This window comes from Apteryx rowi, unplaced genomic scaffold, assembly GCF_003343035.1.
Source record: "Apteryx rowi isolate R43461 unplaced genomic scaffold, aptRow1 scaffold_255, whole genome shotgun sequence".
NCBI lineage: Eukaryota > Metazoa > Chordata > Aves > Apterygiformes > Apterygidae > Apteryx > Apteryx rowi.
Genome location: NW_020448919.1, coordinates 12,315 through 32,384, shown reverse-complemented (window position 1 = coordinate 32,384; position 20,070 = coordinate 12,315). Strand labels below are relative to the sequence as shown.

The following is a 20,070-nucleotide window of genomic DNA, read 5'->3' as shown; positions in this document are numbered from 1 at the left end:
ATTAAATTGCACATTACTTAACTAGAAATACCTTTTCCTAACCCTCACTGTGTCTCGTACCTCTTCCACACAAAGACAGAGAGTGAACTTCAAAAAAGGCAATATTTCAAAATATTTGATCATTAGTAATTTAAAGCAGTATGATTTGAGAAACAATATACTTTTTACTATATTGCTAATTATTTTATGTAAAGATCTCCACAAGATGGTGCTGTAGTTCTATTTTAGAAGATATTACCACCTATATTCTCTGTGGATTTGGTCTCTTCTGCATTTCATTGTTAGGATAACGGAGGGAGTGATTGCAAGGTTTATTTTCAATCAAGGTGCAATACAAGTTCACATCATCAGTCAACATTAACTTTCCTCCCCCCCCCCCGGAAACACATATAGTGGAAAAAAGTTCCACTACAAAAGCCCAAAACCTCTCGACTAAGTTTATATAACAATAATGGATCACCATATGTTCTTCTGTTTGCATGTAAAATAAAGTCAATTTATATTCCATATGGTTAAAGATCATAATTATTGTTAAATCATATAAATCACTTTTACCAGCATAATGTCAAACAGCTGCTCTGGCAAAGTTTGCAAACTCTGCCAAAAAAAGATACACTGATACTGTGCTATCAAACTACAAAATGTTTTCATGTGAAGTGAGTGGTTATAGCACAAAAAAGATCTCCTTATGGTATGATTTAATACCTAACGATTTAGAAAGGGTTAAAAAAAAAAAAAGATCTCCTGTTCTTATCAAGCCCCACACATACCTTTGATTTGATTATATGATGTTTATGGAAGCCTTACGTCTATTTGTGTCTCTAAAGAGATATTTTATACAGGTTCAAATCATAAAAATGTTGTGTATCTTTGTATACTGGATGGTCTCCATCTGTGCTGCTGGTCTTAAAATGTGTTGGGTAAGAGTACTAAAACACTCAACACATTTCTTGCAGTCAAAGTCTGTGGACTTATTTACACATTTTAGTGTTTAGGATCAAACTGACCCTCCCTTTGTCAGTCTTAATGCAAGCCATAATGTGTTGGCACTCTCCAACCAGGCATGAAAGTTTACATTAAAAAAACTCAAAAAAACAAAACCCCTAAAGATACATATTTACAATTGTGTATTTAAGTTTTCATTAAGACTTATTCAACAACACAGATGGTAAGATGGTATGTAAGAAAGCCTCTTGGGTGCAATATGCTAGTCCCAGCTGGAGTGTTTCCAACAGGATGTAAACCATGGTCTTCAAGCCTGCACTTAAAAAAAWATATATATATATTATTTAGCACACTGCTAACAAATGTCAACACAAAAATACACTGCTGTAATGACTTCACTTTACCAAGGGGTGTGGGAAAGCTATTTGAACAGTTTCTTTTAAAAAGCAAAAAGTTGGAAAAAAAATACACAGATGCATTAAAAATTTTATTCTAAAAGAATAAAAGCACTGGTGATCATTACACAAATTATATATTAAAATTTTAATGCTGTACAAACATACATATTAGTTACGATATTCATAAGACTACAAGGAATAGGTCCAAAGACCTGTTCTTCAGGTCTTCTCCGAGRTGCTGCTTGAGGTTTTCAACAATTCTGAGGTTTCTTCAATCCTGAAAATAAATTGTTTACACACGCCTTTTACTGTACTTTAATGTGTAAGTCAATTATTTCCTACCTTACAATGAATCTGAAGGGGTGGGGGGGAAGACAAGCAGCATTAAACTAAATTTCCTCACGTTCTCCTTTTTCCCCTGCAGTTGGTAGGAATGCTGAATGCCTACCAATTATCAATAAACATTAAGCATATATAAAAAAAAGTAACCGACAATAAAATCTGAGGTTAAATCACACAAAAAAAGGCTACAGCTTTGAGGCCAGGCATTTGTACAATAAAAATCTCTTGTTAAGGAAATATTATATAGCAATTTATTTCTCCTTACCAAGTGTAATAAAAATRTTTCTTACAAAAACTATTCATTACAAATCTCAGGACTAGTATCAAATATACCTTAGTATAGCTAATGCAGTGCTTGGCCTGAAACTGGTCTGTCTTTATAAAAAAAGTGAGAGAGAAAAGAGTTAATTTGTTCCCGGAAAAAAAAAAAAAATTCTAGTTCCAGGAATTCTTATCAGAAGATATATAATATTCCTATTACTTGTCAACCAGATTCTAAACACCCTTTAATCTGCAGTTAATACCATTAAAAATGCTTTCCACTGCTTGTTAGAAACCAAAACAGTGACTCATCCCACAAATACAGAACTGCAAGTGGATTTATTATCCAGTGGAGTCATAAGGAAATGCCACACCTGATGTAGAGRCCTTTGAGGTTTGGAACACATATGTACATTCTTTATATGCCTTAGTCCAGTACAAATCCCTCCTGGGAATGAATTCCTGCTGCCCTTTCCTATTACTTACATTTTACTTATCCTTTCCATTCTTTGTCTTGTCATCTCCTGCAATTTAAAAGCAACAAATTTAGTGAACTCTTCAAAGCCAGAAACCTTCAGATACACTTTCAACTTGGAAAATTCATAGAGAAAGTGTGACTTTAAGCACTGTTTACATATCAAAAGGATTTTTGAGACAGACCTAGATGTAGTTTTGCATAGTTTCCTTGTTTTTTGCTAGTAGTATATATACACAACTAAAACTAATGCTTACTTGTTCTTTTGACCTTAGAAAGGAAATCAACTAAGCATTTGCCAGTTTTACTTACCTTTGAAAAGTCTGTCAGATCATAATTAATGGTCATGGCTTTGGGAGATGGGTCTGTGGATAATAGTGAACTGTATCCAGACAACTGATGAAGACTCTCTGGCATCTCCTCCTTCCTCTCTGTATCTATGGAGAAATACTCATTTATGTCACCTTTGTCTTTTGGCTCTCTTATTGCAAGGTCAGCTATCAAATAGTTCGATTTACAGTATGTAATAACAGAAGAGAATGCATTGTTTAGAGAGAGGGGAAAAGCTACTGTGAGTGTCCAAAATACGTTTCTCATTCCTTAAAACAAAAGTGGAATATACCAAGTATAACACACACAAGACTAATTCCAAAAAATTATCTAGGAATGCTATCTTTATCCTGATTACACTCAAATCAACACTTAAGCAAATATCCTTACTGGGTCAAATATTTAATAGTAATTTCATATAACTTTCATTATTTGTAAACTGCCTGTTCAAACATGTTTTTAATTTGTGCTAAATAACTGGTCTCATAAGCAGCAAAAATATAAACAAAATCATCACTTTCTTGCTTAACTTGAAATTTGTTTGAAGCTCTTGCAGTTTTCCTAGCTCTGCTCCCACTGTGATGAGGTTAGGCATCCATTTAGCAGAAACAGACCTATCTTTTATGTTAGGAAGACTTTGGTATGCTGTTTCTTTTTAAAATTAAAATTACTCAAAAAAAGAGAAAAATACCATTGTCAAGGGACAGAAACAATATTTTTAGAACAAGTGGAAATGCGTTCATGTGTATTTTTAATAAGGCTACCGTCTATGGATCATACCTTTGAAATGTGCTTGGCAATATTGCTTTGTATTTAAACTCATATTACATTATTTTTAATCAATTAAGAAAGCATATCTTCATTACAGCTGTGATTCCTGAAGAGAATGATTACAACCAAGAACATCATCAAGATGTTCTGAGTAATGTACATTCTCAGATATAAAAGTTAAAGACAGTTAGTATAACTCAAGTTCTTACAGTTTCCTGGATATGTTTGGAGGGGGGAAAAAATAAAAATGGCACAAAAAATGCTGAAAAATTCTAAGAGTCTAAAAACATTTACAGTTCTCTTTGTAAAGACCATCAGCCTGCTTGCTGTCTATGAAGTGTCAGTAATAAGCCATTAAACATTCAAAAGGAAGTAAACCTGTTGCAAGCTTTTTAAGGTCTGTAAAACGAAGGTTGCATTTCTAAGACTTCAGAATTAAAATAAACTTTGACACAAACAAGAAACTGCCTTTGTAATTTTCATAGAAACTGGATTCCTGAGCTTTACAGAAATGGGTCCTTCATTTCCCTTCCAGTTTCAATGTGACAACCCAACACTGGAGAAAAGGGCCTCTTAAATAACAATGAGAAATAGAATATTCTTACTTCTGGTGATAAGAATAATAGCTGCCATAGGGGAGACAGGCCAAATTTATGAAGAAAATGATGCACCCAAAGCTAAGGAGCTACCACTGAGGAAAAGAAAAGACAAGAATAGAATTCTTTAGGGCATAAGGGGTGTTTTTTAATTTCTTTCCCACTTAAGGTTGTTTCATTTACTTCTTGTACCTTATCAAAATTCAATTTGAAATTAAAAAAACATTGTCTTGCTTTTCAAAAAAAGAAAACACAGCAGAAAGTCTAGCTGGACAGCTGCTAGCAACATCAAAAGGGATGATATATGCAGAATACTGAACAACGATTTGAAAAATAAGTACAGATTATGAATAAAATCAGAAAAGTTCTGATTTGTCTTGAGTTACAGGATAAAAGTAAAGAATATAAATGTATCACTGTTGTAGCTATAATAAACCTGTGGCAGCAAATATAATTCCCTCTGTACCTCTTGATGCTTAAGAATAGTTTATTTGTAAAACATGATGAATGCTTTAAACTGCAGCTAACAGCATTTATTATGTTTCAGGTCTGCATACATCATATTAATTAAATTTGTATCTTAGATTTTTTGGTAAGGTGTTATTTGCAACCTTTAATTAGTATGCTATATATTTGCATTAAGGTTTTAAAAATAATTATTTCAGTAAAGAAAGCTTCTAAAGAATAGATTACAAACACAAAACTCCTCGCAGGTTCAGTTCTTATTTGAAGCATGCATTTGATTTAATAAGTCACTAAATTGAAATTGATTGTCTACTTAAAAACACTATTTTAGTCAAGGTTTGCAAGAAGTGTTTAGCACATGCCTTTAATTAAAAAGAAAATCGTAAACACTCACCACGAGAAACTGGAATCCTACTGTAAGTACATTCTTGACTTACATTGTTGAACTCCGTAGATAAGTCACTCTACAATATAGTTTATACACATTTACTGTATTTTAGTCGTATATCCTGCTTAATGTGTCTTTTAACTGAAATTATATTTAAATAGTAAATCCATATGCATATGCTATACCAATCCAAATGCATTAGCCCTACACAACTATTTTCATAGGACTGCTCTTCAGCTTGTAAGAGCCAAAATCTCAAATAGTTATATTGCATTAAAAAAATACCAGTCTATTTCACAATTTTTTAAGAAATACTAATATTGCTGTTAAAAAAAACAGGTCAAAAGCTTCAGAGTAGTGCATATAACTCAGGTATGATTCAAATGAACAATCAGACTGTTCTTGGCCTGTCCCAACAGTTACATCCTGAGGTTTGCTGCTGTTAGCTTAACAAAATAAATGCAACTTCCACTTGATATTCAGAAATGCACCTCCTCAGCCCTGAAAATACTGGGCTACAGATGTGAACTGAAATTCATCCCACTTCTAAATATTTAGAACTCTGAAGTCCAGTTTTAGCTAGTTTTCCAGGGACCCAAATGAGAGAAGGCTCCTTCAAGAATGATTCCGTGTTTAATGCCATCTATGTTCTATGCCATCTTGTTCATAGGCAAGGAAACAAGATTAAAGTTGTACTAACACTACATGTTTGTGTGTGCATCTTTCTAATTTCAAAAAACTCCAAAACACTTGTAAATAACATCTAGACTTTCTTCACCAATGAGTTATCATTAAGATTTGGTAAGTCTATCGCTTTTAAACCTGGAATAACTATGTCAGTTAAGTGGTGAATATTATACCCAAAGAAGTGAAGGAGAGAGAAGTAGTAGGTATTATATGGGTATAAGCTGGAAAAAAAACAAAACAAAGCATCCCTTAAAAAGAGAAAGAAAAAAAAAGGGGGGGTGTGGGGGGGAGATATCTGCACTGACTTCTTCTGCCTGTTCCCTTTCATTGAAACGAATTTAGTAGCTTTCAGACTTTCCTACAGCTCCATGCACAGCTGCTGCTACTTTGGCAGCAGTGCAAGACAGATCTTAGAGTGTTCCTGCTATRTTGGCTAAATGCCAGAAGTTTTCTGAAAAATGCAAGGATAAGAAGAAAGGAGTATTTTTCAATTGCTCCTATATCTGTGAAGCACAATTTGGATGGAATTTCATGAAACAAAGAAACAGCAACTCTCTGGCCCAAAGGGTTTTTTCTTGGCAGTTTCCAAACAAGTTAGGGGTTTGAAGACTTTGAAAAAATAAATAAAAACATAAAAGTCAGCTTCTTTTGCTTTGAAGCAACAATGCCACACAAACTAAATCCAAATTTGTTTCTGCAGACTTCCTCTTACAGCATGCAGAAGAGAAAAGAAATGATCTTACTGGATATTTTTGAGTTATATTAGTGTTAAGTATTTTAATAGCAGCTATTTCAGACTATTTCAAACCTCTGAACTTCAATATACATTATATGTTTCTATAAACTCAATTCATTATTAATACAGTAATAATAGAACAAGGCTAGTTTGAAACACAAGATTTCCCATGCTGCTACTGTCATAAATGCAGCGACARCCTTTTGGAAAGAACACATTTGAAAGAGGGACAAATCTCTTTACGGCTGTTCAGCTGAAAGCCTCTTGAGACAGCTAGCAGAAGAACCTTAGCAATAGCTGTGTTATTTGGACATATGCCCACTGATAATTAAGTTAGAGTAGTTATCCATAAGAAACTCACTTCTCATCATAATTAACTTGAGCCATTACTGAACCTGAAACTGGGTTAAACAAAACAAAAAGAACAGAAAAACATGAAAGTGAGAATGCCAACAGTTATCCTTTTACACTCTTTCAAAATAAAGATGATTCCATTTCAACATTTTGCATAACAAGCACACTTTCAAGGAACACACACACACAAAACACATCTTGTATACAAATATCAGTGACATTTTCAAGTTTACAGGACCAGCAGTATAGCCCAAGCTCCTGGTTACAAGTATATTAAACATTTTGACAACTACAGAAAAAAAAACCAACACTGATCAAGTATTTTTTCACACAGGTTTTCAACTTCTGGAGAGCTTTTCACAGTATCTTAAGGATACATGAGATATATATGTAAATACATTTTGAAATTAAGCATGTGTTCACAGATATGATGCTACAGTTCACCACACCTCAAAATACTTACATGCACATATATATGAAATTATATAATGTGCATGTATGTGTATGAAAGGTCCTTTCAACAACATGAAAAAATAATACAACTTTAATGCAGTACAGTAATTGATTCAATCTGACAAGTATGCCAAATGTAGCCACATCACAACTGTAGCACTTTTGTGCATTTCGAAACGCACAAAAAAGGGGGGGGTGGGAGAGGGGAGGAGGATGAAGTGTCATCAGTCAAGCCAGAAACTTAAAAGATAACCATAAAAGAATAGGATTAAAACAAGAATTAAGTTAACTTTCATTAACCTTCTTCCCCCTCCCCCATCAAGCATGCTATCAAAGCCTCCTTCTACAAGCTCATTAGGCAGTATGTGTGTCTACATATACGTAGAGACACACACGGTCATTACCGATGAAAATATGCTGAGCTATACCTGCTGTTCCTGCTAGGAAACAATTTACACTGGATAGTTTTGCTCCACAAAGCTTGAGAAAACAACAGAACTCAGTTAAAGAAAAAAATACCGCCAACACCATAAACACCACTTCCATTCAGACCGTCTCTTTAAAACAGTGAAAGGCACCGGGAGGCTGGGAGGCAGGAAGAGCAGAACCAGGCCCACAAGCACTGTACTTGGGCAACACTTTTGTTGTCATTTGGTAATGGCTGTATAGCACTATAGTCAATACTACTACAGTCATATCTGCCTTTTTATTATAGGAGAAAAATAGAAGTTGATATACCTTTTTGGATTGCAACAACAGCTCTGTTTCAAGGAGCAAAACTCGACTCAACAAATTATTCCAGTCCTTCTCATCTATAATCACCTTTCCTTTCAGTCTGTCTTCTAAAACATGTAGCTTATCTTCCATCCAATCTAGTTTATGAAGCTTTTCCTGGCAATCAGCAAGCTGGCTCTTTAGGAACTCAATCTGAGAATCATCTTCTAAGACCTGAAAATATGGATAAGAATAGATGTCCTCCAATTTAGACATAGATAAAAGTATAGCTCATCATTTGATCTATGAAATTAAATTGATTTTTTTCCTTTCTTCAGCAACTGCATTCTCCACATTAAAGAATGCTTTTTCCTTCCAAATTGCTGAAAAATGACTGTATATGAAATTTAGCTTTTACATATTAAAAATGGATTTGAAAAAAGCTGATTTCAGTATGATTCAGGCATTTGAAGGTACTTTATGGAACAAATAATGATTTGGACATCAACTACCACATGAATTGTTTCATTTTTAAATGCTATTTTACATAAGCACTAGCAATAACAGAGGCTAATTTCCAGTGAATGTGTGTCATGACCTCACCCTTAGCTGACATCAGAAACCGCATGCAGAGAAACTGACAGAAAAAGGATTCTCCGGTGTCCAAGAAAACAGAAGATTTGACTGAAAAGACATTTTTATGGGTAAACCATTCATGATGTTTTGCTTCTTTATTGTCTAGAAAAGGTTCCATCAGCACTATAATCTTTCTCTCAAAGGATGAGAGTAAAGCTAAGGCATCCTTTTCACAAAAATCCATTAAATACATCTGAAAACTAATCTTCCAGTGCTATAATTAAGATAAAATGGACCAATGGATTCAAAAAACTATCAAGTCAAGATAGATAGGTCTCCTCATTGTTAAAAAACAGATTAAGAAAGACAAACAGAACTGGTAAAGCTAGAGAGTTGTGTTGCCAAAACTGGCTCTTGAAAGGTCAGTACAATTTTACTGAGATTTTTTCCTAGCCATTTACTGTATAAGTTATATTCAAGGTGCATGAATCTATCTTTTAAAAAATTTCTCTGCCTTTAGAAAAACCGTATAAAGTTAAGAATGTGTGTGGACATAGTCTTAAAATTAAAATTCTTACTTGTTCACATTTGACTTCCAGAACATTATGATTTAAGTATAATTCTTCATTATCTCCCTCTGCTGCAAGGGCTGGTGGATGAAGGTTGTCACCATCTTCACTTTCTGGATGTCGTTCTACTTGAGGTTTCTTTTGAGCATGTTTAAAAAAAAAAGTCACTGGTGTTATTCATTACAAGAACACTTCTGAAATTCATCTGACAGTTAATTGGCACAAAAGGCCTATTATTTTAGCACCTAACTTTTTTTTTAATCTAACAATCATCTCCACTGGTTGCAAAACTTAGCAATCAAAAGCAAGCAGTTAAATTAAAAAGAAAAAACCCTACAGGCATGCAATAATTGTAAAAGACCTATGCACACACTTTACTATATTGAAGTATACCTTGKTTCACATAAAAAGTGCTGAAAATATTAGTGTTCCCTTCTACTGTTAGGGCTGCTAGATTTCAAAATGTGGGTAGGGAGGTGTGAATCTCATTAATCTTATATCAACACACATCAAATAGGTCCAACATTAAAACTACCACACAAGCACTTGGAAGAAAATTAAAGTTTTACAAGAAAGATTAAAACTCTTCTTTTCATTGATTGTTGTCAGCAAAATAGCCCTACATAGCTATGCATTTCACTTCATTTGAAGACTCCCCTTAGAAAGGGCAAAATAAAAGACAACTTTTTGTTTTACTTTCAGGTAAAGCAAGCCCTGGATCTCTCCCCCTCTCCCTAAATAAAAKAAATTACCTAATGATTGAGAATCTGCAGCTACTACTTTTGTGCAATGTTTTAACACTTATTGATTACTGCATGTTTTAGTGAAATTGAAATTCTCTTTAAAGGGAATTCTTAATAAAGACACTCTCATATACCTCCATTCAATTTTACTATTCAATAACAGGAAGTACCAGATAAGTCATTCCAAATGTTTTCTTGGTGAAGTTTTCCTCACAGCTAGGAACAATATTTTCATACAACAGAGATCACGGTCACAGTCCTAAAGAAGTTTTGCAGGATTTTACTTTGCACCCTCTTGGCAGGAAACAGGACAAAAGCCATCTCCTCCAAAGAGGAGAGTAACATAATCGCCAATCAAGCATTAAACTGAAGTCAGAAAAGTTTCATTAGGAAAACCTTGCTAAACAGAGCCGGACAAAAGAGCAAAAAGTATTTTTGAAAGCTCCTTTGAAAACAAAGTAGCATCACTTCTGATTCCATATAGGACATTTATTCTGTCTTTTTCCAATCACATCTTCATTTTGATTGCTATCCCTCCTTTTTGGTATAATTCAACCAACAGGCAACAGTACTAGATCATTACCACTATAACTTTGAGATCAACTGCTCAGTAAAAGAGAGAAGTGATGTTCTCTGTAATAACTTACTTCAATTAACCCATGCATGTTTTGAAAAAAACTGGTGTACTCGAACATAAAAACCCAAATAAAAGCACATATTTCAGAAAAATCCTGACTTGCTGCAACTCAGACCAGCCTTTAGACACACAAAGTTTAAAAAAAAGAAAATATCTATTTTCATACCTGTTTGGAACTCATTGCACTGCCACTAGGATCAGCATGAGATTTTTCACAATTTGACCATAGATCATATTTAAAAGATCCGAGTTTCTTTCTTGTTTGGGATTTGGCCTTCAAAATGAAGAGGAAAAAAAATTATACTTCTAATACAGGAATATTTTCCTAAAAAACCATCATTTCCAACTGTCATTAATAGGCAGGACTACTGCACAGCACAAATGCAAACACAATTAGAACTCTGTAATACAATACTGTCTAAAAACCACTGAAGATAAGTATGATCTAAATTAACAGAGAAAACAGATCTGGAAATGAATGCTGTACACATACACCCATAATGTCTATGCAAGGCTGCATCAAAGCTGGTCATAAACACAAAGATAACTTGCACCAGAAATGAAAGACAAAAACAGGAAAGAAGGATGTAGTTACATCCCCAAAAGCGACAAAAAAAGAATACAGAAATTCTGAAGACTGCTATAAACCCAAATTAACCACAAAATCCTGTAAAATATAAAGCTTTAAACACAGCACACACTGATATATATTAATACCTTATCAAATGTGATTAATAAAAATAAGCAAATTTAAAATGTATACTGCTAAAACATAAATATAAGCATATTTAAATTAAATGCTACCAGAACTTTTACATATCAGAGGAGTTTGCTTTGTTTTTAAGTCTACCTTAAAAGTCTAATGAGTTAAACAAGTATTTATCATGTTTAAAACTGTAAAGAAAACATACCACTTACTGAAAAGATTTATCTTTTTTTCTAATAATTTTATTTTGTGGATACTACAAAGAGTTGGCAGCTTCATGTCTTTTGTATACCTGACACTACTCAAGCAACTTATAATGGTACTTCATACTAAATTCTCCTCCTGTTTACATTTTCAGTGATGTTCTATCTTCAAATAAACTGGTCTTCACCTTCTAACTGGAGCAGCACCAAGCATATGTCATGAGAAACATGTCTCAAAATAAAGTTTTGATCAGTACCTTATTCAGGCTACTTAATTCCTTATGCTTTTTCATCACACAGTTGATAATGTCACAAACAATCTGCATTTTTCGTTCTGCAAAGCCAAACTGAAGAAACTGCTGTTTTGTTAAGATTGGTTTATATTGAAAGAGATCTCGAAGAAGCTGCAACAAAATAAGTTTACTTTGTTTTCAAAAATCACCATGTAATTTGCCGTAGAAATAGCATACTCTTGTTCTTATTTTCTCTACAATCTTTTCTTTCATTCTACACTTTAGCAGTTAATCCTTTACTCATCTGGTAATTTACATATTCTAGGGTAATTCTTCCAGCTGGACCTTTCAACATAGCCCTTCCAGAAACACTTCATTCACATCACCCTTGCAGTTTATATCTCACATCATCTTAAGATGTATTAAACAAATGACTGTAGATGTTAATTAAAAAAAAAAAAAATTCAAACAAAGACTCCAAAGCGAGCGTACAATAAAAGGCTGTATTAACTTCAGCAAATAAGTCAAAGGGCTAGTAAGACTCCCACCCTGAGTTTCTTTGTAAAGCAGTCTCCATCTTCTTCAGATGGAAAATTAATCTGAATAAACTAACATTAATTAATACATCCAGCCTCCTTTTAACACAGGTATAAAGTATGTTTATGGATGTCTTTAAGGATAGCATGAAATTACTTTCATTCAATTCAGAAAATAATTTGATGTTATTATTAAACTGTTAAGAAGTGGACTTCATAAACTGATTAATTTGGCATGGCATTTTAAAATAATTGCACTTTTTAACTGTGTTATCACAATTATTGAAGTTTGATATGATTTTTTGCTGGTCATAATTTCCTCTAAGGTCACTTCTGGCTATATAACTTACTGTGCAACAGGTATTTTGGTATTCTTCACATTTAACATAAAACACAACAATTTTACTGATTGTCTCAAAACTGAGATTCAGCTAATAATATCCTCCCTTATTTTCAGGAAAATATAAATTAAGATTTGCCACACAGTTAGTTATGGCTCACTTTAAATCCTAACAGAACTACAATTGATTTTCATTGCCAATATTTTTACTTGCTAATAAAACTCACACTAGATGTTTAACTGTTATGAGGCCATACTCAAAATTGTCTCTCTCGTGCAAAGAACACAAAGTCAGATACCTTATAAATAGCTTCAATAAAACGCAAGTCACTCTTTGCTGTGAGTTCTACATCACACTTCACCAAAAGTTCTGCTATGTACGTGGAGAAAGATGTAAAAGAATAGCTGATGATGGGTAAAAATGCAGCTGGATCACCCTTTATTAACCTATTGAGAAACAAAAGCATCTTACATAACAAAAAATGACAAAAGCCTTTAATATAAGTAAGTCACTTCTAACATCTAACTTCAGAGGTGTATTAATATAGCCAGCATGATATTAAACATTGATTGAACTTGCACTTCAATTTAAGATTTTTCTAGCTATCTTAATCAATGGAATTTTCCAGGCATATCTCATTCAGTAGTTCTTGCTTTTATCTGTAAACATTCTGAAACAATGTTGTTTCTGTGAGCCCTCCAATCGTTCTAACATTGTCAAGTCTAGATGGAAAAGGCTGTTGGGCTTTAAACACCTAATTTTTGATCTTTAAGGGATGAAACGTCTTCAAGAAAGGTCTCTCCTCCTCCCCCCCCCCAAAACTTACATGAAGTCAAAGAAAAAAGAGAATAAGCAAAGAAAAGGGAAAAGAAAACATAAAGCAGTGGAAGAAAGAAGAGTAAGATAGTGGTAGCCTTCACAACTGTTCTAAGGTTTACTCAGGACAAGCAAACAGCATCCTTTTATCCTCCAGCTCACATGCATCACACTCCAACTGCCCACAGCCATACCCTCTGCTTACTTATCACTGGGTGCAATGCTAAAGTTTATAGAAGACATATCCCAGGTTCTTAATGCCACACAAACAATAAGTTCTTCTAGCCGTCAGTTTGCGTGACAAGCATATATTTCCTTACCAACCTCAAGAGGTAAACTTATTTTTATATTTTATCACATATAAACCACTTATGCCACCTGTGCATGGCTGCAGCACTGATGAGAAACACTGATCCACAAGAGCAAAATGATATTTTAAACTCAGTAAAGAGCAGCTACTTATCTAAGAGTAGCTGCTTCTTTAAGATGCTTCATCCACATAGATATGAATGCAAAATGCACCAAGTAGTAAGACTGAATTCTTTTGCGTAGTGTCAAATACAAAAGCTCTTGCATCTAGAAATCTTGATGTTTCCCCTTCTCCTATATTTTTCCCAAATTTCTTGAAAGCATATGGTGTTTTCAACTTCCAGGTGTCCCCCAAGTTCCTTTATTCCTACAGAATCCTGGCAGATTAGGATACTGCAGTAGCAGACAAGAGAGGGCTACTGATATCCATACAGATGATACATCTCAAGGAACCAGGTACTACAAAGCAATGGTGCACAACTCCTCACATGGAATACATCCCCTTCCCATGCATTTGGAGGGTCTGAACCATCCAGACCTCACACTAGATTATGTTTTAAGTTTGGGTGATTTAAGTAAACTGTAATATTGCTGCTGTTTTCTAACCAATAAGGAAAAGGCATCAAGTATCAGATAAATTAACAGCTGCTTTCTAGAAGCCGATTCCTTGAGAGGTATTAATCTGATTGAGCTTTCTCACTGAAGGAGTTGCATCTCATTGAACCCAATGACAAGAAGAAAAGAAGTAGCTTGGAGTATATTTGGCTTTTTACATACCTGAGAGTAGGAAGGCTTCAAGGAAGGTAAAACTCTAACACTGGTGATCACAAACATCTTATACTCATGTACCTCCAAATCATTAAAAGTTACTTTCATATCCTTTCTACAAAAATTAATCATATAAACCTTTTTAACAATAACCTCACATCACAATATATCTACCAGACTTACACTAGTAATTCCTCTCATTCTGTAAGAAAAATAAACTTCAGAGTTTAAACAGCACTTGATTATCAGCCATTTACATGTAATAGAACAGGTTAATGTTCTTGAGACTTTTATAGAAACAGTTCTATTTTTATGAAACAGTATTATTCACCTTCCTGAAGTTTATTTAATTTGTAGCTATTTATAAGTTTGTATAAATTTTACTTTAAGGTCAGTTAGGAAGGAAAAAAAACTGAAAATATTCTGCAGATGATTGAGTGTTTAGTTTAAATTGTGAAGAACATAAGTTTATAATCATGAGAGAAAGCACACTTAAGTGTTATTTCTCCCTATGCCCCAAACTGCATAAAGAATTTTTTTGTATAATGGTCAGAAATATTCCATTTGTGAATCAGTTTTGAGGGAAATGTGGAAACTTACTTGTTTCTGAATTTTAACGTATCGATAGCATTACAAAACCTTCCATTTCTCACAACTGAAATGTAAGTGTTAAAGTTGTATTTCTTACACTTTTTTTTTAAATGGTTAATGGAAGAACTTAATAATGTAAACTAAACGTTCCTTCCAGATCCAAGTTAACCAAGTTACTAAAAGAAAAAAAAGACAGCATTTAGAAAACAAAAAATCCTCAAACATCTGTTGTAAACAAGAATTTGAGTTTACAGTGACCCGTACTTCTGATCCATGAAAATAAGAAAAGCCATGAAGTATTATATTAATGATGAATTTAAACATGACACAGTATAGCCAAAAGGTAAGTTGAACTGATCATTCATCTAGAAGAATTAACACATATAGATAAAATTAGTTATCCCACTAGATCTAGCTACCTAGTATCTGCACTAACTTTTCTCAGTGCCATGACTTTGAGATAAGATAATTTTTAAAACACTCATGGTTTTCAGCTGTTACCTAATCCAATACAAGGAGATTAGTAATCTTTACTCCCTGAAGCATCAGTATTCAACCAGTTGTGTTAGCACAGAAATAGACAACATTTAGGAACCATATATTTTATCCAGTTATGTTCCTCCTATGGCTTCCATTATTAAAACAGACATACAAAGATCATATTTCTCATATTAAATATGTATCTGTCTTTTTTGAAATATAACAGCATTGTTTACATATCTTGCTGTCATCATATATCAGCATAAATTTATTCACACTGCTTCTTACCCGGTATAATCCACATCTCTTGGATAATTTAACAAGCGAAGTCCTTGCTCTATTTTTCTTAAACTTCCTTTTAGGTCTCCTGTTGCCATTATTTCAAATGCTATTCTTCTTTTAGATTATGAGATAAACGTAATACAGAACATTCTCCTTAAAACAAACAAAAATTATGTATACATGAAAATTTAAAAATGCAATAGAATTATCACCAAAATTGACAGGTTTTTTGCTTCTTTTTTCTGGACATCACTATTTCCAAAATATTACAACACAGCACAGGCTCGTGCTCAATACTAATTAATACCAGTCATCTTTCTCATTCAATCTAACTCAGTATCAAGCACTAATCCTCAATCCTACCAACTATCAAAGATCTTTAACAGTAGGGAGATCTAAATGCATATTAAGAATTTAGGGCTCACTGAAACCCACTAGAAAGGAGTAAAAACAAGTTCCTTTGCTGTTTCAAAGGAGCAGAAACTCCAGAAGTAGTGAAAAACTTTTGCATTCTTTGGTCTAGAAAGTTTCCTACTCTTTTCTTCCGAACACATTAAGAACACATGTAAAATCATTATCATCATAAAGTCTGTTTGTAGCATCCTGAGTGATTCTGCAACCTTTTAAGATACCATAATGTTCCTATGGGTTTGACAGCTTTCCCCTGGCAAATTTGAAATAGTTAAGGAATCAACCTTAGATCATTTGGCCCCAAGTTTACTGGCCACAGGAGCAATCTTTGAATACGTAAACATCAGAAGACATGCCTAGCAATTCATCACAGATAGTAGCTCTCTATCTAGATGATCCATTAAGTGAGTTTAAAATCATGGCAGTGGTGGGTGGGGAGGAAGAGAGGCAACAGATTGCCTAGACATTTCAGGACAGGTGTAAATTTACTGCCATGATAACAAGCCCACCTCTAACTTCTCCGTTGTATCACACAAGATGAAAACTCACTCTTAAGGTACTATAAGCTTTGCTTCACAGGAGAAACACGCTTATCTAATTGGTCAATGCAAAGGTGCATTTTTCTCTGCAGAACTGTCCTGCAAGGAAGCTAGACTACAACAACAACAAAAGAAAACACTAGAGCATCAGCAAAGCACAAAATCATCTTCCACGTAAGTTTTTAGCTTTTTCAAAAGGGGTTAGGAAGTGTAGGAAATTCCTACTTTTAATGATACTTTTTGTGAAACATAACTATTTAGTTCTCAAGGGGAGGAGGAAGAGACGGGAAAACTAACTGCCATAAGAGATCTAAGAATACTGGCAACTATGCCTGCCTGGTAGATTGTAAAAGGAGACACCTGAAGCAGTAGCTTCAAATCAAATCAAAATATCAGTACTAGTTATCTCAAAACCCAATCCCTCACTCCATTGCTTCAAAATACGTATTTAGAGACACTCTGGAACATTGTTTGCAGTATCTTGCAAGCATTTGTTTTGAAGTTATAAGCAACCACTGTTGGTTCTTTTCCAACACAAGTCTTTAAAAGCACAGACTGGATAGTCCAACTCTTGTAAGTCCTAATTGAAAACAAGTGGCCTGTATCTTAGCATTCAGACTGCTGGAACTTGAGAAAGTCCATTAGCAAACTGCCAGGCTCCGTGGGTTTTTTTTTGTTTGTTTGTTTTTTTAATTATCTAGAGAAAAAGCAAGGCAGATAGATAAAAATTAGTTACAAGAAACTGAAGAGAAATCTGAAGATAACAGATAAAGAATTATGTAAGCCTAATTATATAATTAGGTTCCAGTCATCACTTAAAGTCCAATTACAAAATTGTTAGCAACTTCATCAGTATATTCATAATGTATGGAGAGCACTTGCAAAGTTCTGAACTTTGCAATTCTCAAAGGAAAGAAATAACATTTAAAAAATATTAATATAATTAATGGCTTTGAAAACAATCTAAGACTACTAAAGCAAATAAACCAAAGCTTAAAGTGCACAGTAAATAAACTGAAGCTTAAAAAAGTACCCCCAGTTTCTAACTCTAAAAAATTAGTTTTGAAAAAAGCTACATTAAAAAAACAAACAAAAAAAMCAAACAAACAGCTAATACCATAACGCTGAGCATGCACAACAGTGACACAAAAGATGAAGGTTCTTTGCAACTCTAGAGAAAAAAAAGAATCCAATACTCAAGCATAGAAAGTTGATATTTCTCACAAAAACAGTGCTTATTCAACATGTTCCTCACCTCTTTAAAATCTGCTAGTGTCTAACTGGCTTAACTCATTACTGTAATTCCCCAGAAACCTCAGAAAGAGTCATGATTTCAGCCATAAAACCTTAGCACAGAAACTTACTGTTCAATTTTCTGCTAGAGCCTGGGAGATAATTGCCTTCCACTGTCTCTGCTGAATTCTGACCAGAAAACAAGTGCTTTGAAGCTTACCAGTCCAAGCAGTAAAGACATGCTGCCTCACAACCTATAGTTGAGCATATATTTTCAAGATATGGAATTTCATTATATAATTTCTCATGCCAATGCATGCGATTCAGCCACCATAGACCAAAAAAACCAAATGCCCCAAGGAGATTATGTCTATCTTTGTCAGAAGAGAACTCACATGGGTACTCCAGTTTGCAAATTAGTTATTTGATACTACAAATTTAAAGCAAAAAAGGCTTTTTAAAAGGGACTTCTTGACCATACAATTCACTCACAATGAAAGTGTAGTAAAGGCTTGCACTCACAACGTTCCATTTTTTCTTCTTGTGTGCCTATGGTGTTTAAACTAGTAACCTTGAAGAAGCTTAAGATCTTCACACGTGTTCTTCCCTTGTTAAAGTATTTTCTTCCTCACTGTGCACATGATTTTGAGGATTTCTACTGGTAAATTTAAATTAATAAGTTCCAGGTGTTAGCTGTGCTAAATACAGAACACACTTTGTTGAGGGGCTAGAGAAAAACTTAATCTCAAATATTTGGAAACTGAGGCAGGTATTCTTTCTTCATGGGCTCCACAAAGTGAGCCACCCTACGGTTTCGCCAGTTTACCCAGTTCCTGAAGACGAGTCTCAAAAGAGTTTAATGTAAAACTGAAGCTCTAATCTACAATGCAAATAATCACAAAAGATGCTCTTACAGCAAAATGGAATTCTTGCAAGGACATTGGCTGTTTCCCAAAGCTATCAGCAATCATTTCCATACCAGACCTCTCAATATAAAACTCATGATGACTATCTTCACTTCTAGCTTACCTACAAACCTCTGACTAGCTCAATAGGTCATAAAAATAATAGAGCAGAAGTTGAATAGATTCAAGTTGGTAGAGAATACTTTAATACCTTGGAAAGGTGAACACTGTGCAAAGTGGCAGACAGCTTTTGCCTGTAGGAATTTATGACAGAAGAGTCAACAGAACATTAGCTGTCCAGAGTAAAACATCATGTCCTTTTCTTCTTTTTTTTTCCCCCCCAGGTATAACAAAAATTATAACCTAGCACTACCAGTGGCTCAAACCACAACTCTCAAAAACACTTGCACTATTCAGAGAATTAATGACCGCCAAAAAATTCACATGCAAGTTACCGAGTATCTTAACACTGCAGAAAATGTCCTTGAAATATCTAACAAAAAAGACTTTCTATTTCTTCAAACTGTAATTAGACCCTTTTGTTTACTGGGGGGGGGGGGTCATGCTGCTTTGCAGAGGCGCAAAAGCGTCAGGAAGAAATACTGCCCTTCAGTATCACGCTAGGTAACAGACATGCTCCAAACAGCGGGCGCTTGGAAACGGGCGCGCGGCCCGAGCGGCTGCGCTGCGGCCCGGCTGCCCGGCGCGCCGCCCTGCCACCGGCGGAAAAGCAGCGAGACCCCACACGGGCGCGGCCGCCGGGCCGGGCGGGGCTCCCTCTCCGCCCGTCCTCAGCCCCGACCCGGTCCGGCGGCCGCGCCGCCCCCCGAGGGGACGCCGCTCGGGCGGCTCGGGGAGAGGGCTGGGCCGGGCCGTCGCGGCTCCCGGCCCCGACACTCACCGGCGCCAGCGGCCCGCCGCGCGCCGCTTTGGGCCCTGCCGGCACTTCCAGTGCCTGCTCCGGATMCGCAGATTCCGCGCTCCCGCCCCGCTCCTGGGACGGCCCGAGATACGCAAGGGAGCGCTCCCGGCTCTGGCTGCGGCTCCGGCTCGCCGACCGCCTTCTCTGCTCCCCCACCGCGCGGGGCGGCCACCGGCGGCGGACCTAAGGCGCGGATTGAATCTGCCGCCACAAAACGCCGGCGGCTTCCGCTTCCGGCGAGCCTGCCCGAGGAGACGTCACTTCCAGCAACAACGGCAAACGTCAAATCTTCCAGGCGAGAGGCGACGGGGCGGCAGTGGCGGCGGCGGCGTCCCCCCCTTTCCGGGGCGGGGCC

The 20,070-nt window shown here is 35.6% G+C and overlaps 1 protein-coding gene across 5 annotated transcripts; it reads right to left on the bottom strand.

The window, feature by feature from the left end:
* Window positions 1–411: 411 nt before the first annotated feature.
* Window positions 412–20,046, bottom strand: CEP44 (centrosomal protein 44). Of its 5 annotated transcripts, none has more exons than XM_026067233.1 (11): window positions 19,695–20,046; window positions 15,712–15,858; window positions 12,758–12,905; window positions 11,607–11,753; window positions 10,607–10,714; window positions 9,070–9,198; window positions 7,940–8,149; window positions 4,978–5,047; window positions 2,734–2,858; window positions 2,433–2,470; window positions 412–1,263 (listed from the first exon to the last, which is right to left on the bottom strand). In XM_026067233.1, exons 2-11 carry the CDS (start codon window positions 15,798–15,800, stop codon window positions 1,143–1,145), a joined length of 1,185 nt encoding a protein of 394 aa, XP_025923018.1. In that variant the 5' UTR covers window positions 15,801–15,858; window positions 19,695–20,046; the 3' UTR covers window positions 412–1,142. The 5 variants fall into 5 exon arrangements, with proteins under 5 accessions (XP_025923018.1, XP_025923020.1, XP_025923019.1 ...); XM_026067235.1 differs by having other exon boundaries at window positions 8,024–8,149; XM_026067234.1 differs by lacking the exon at window positions 412–1,263 and adding an exon at window positions 1,410–1,620.
* Between the last annotated feature and the right edge of the window lie 24 nt (window positions 20,047–20,070).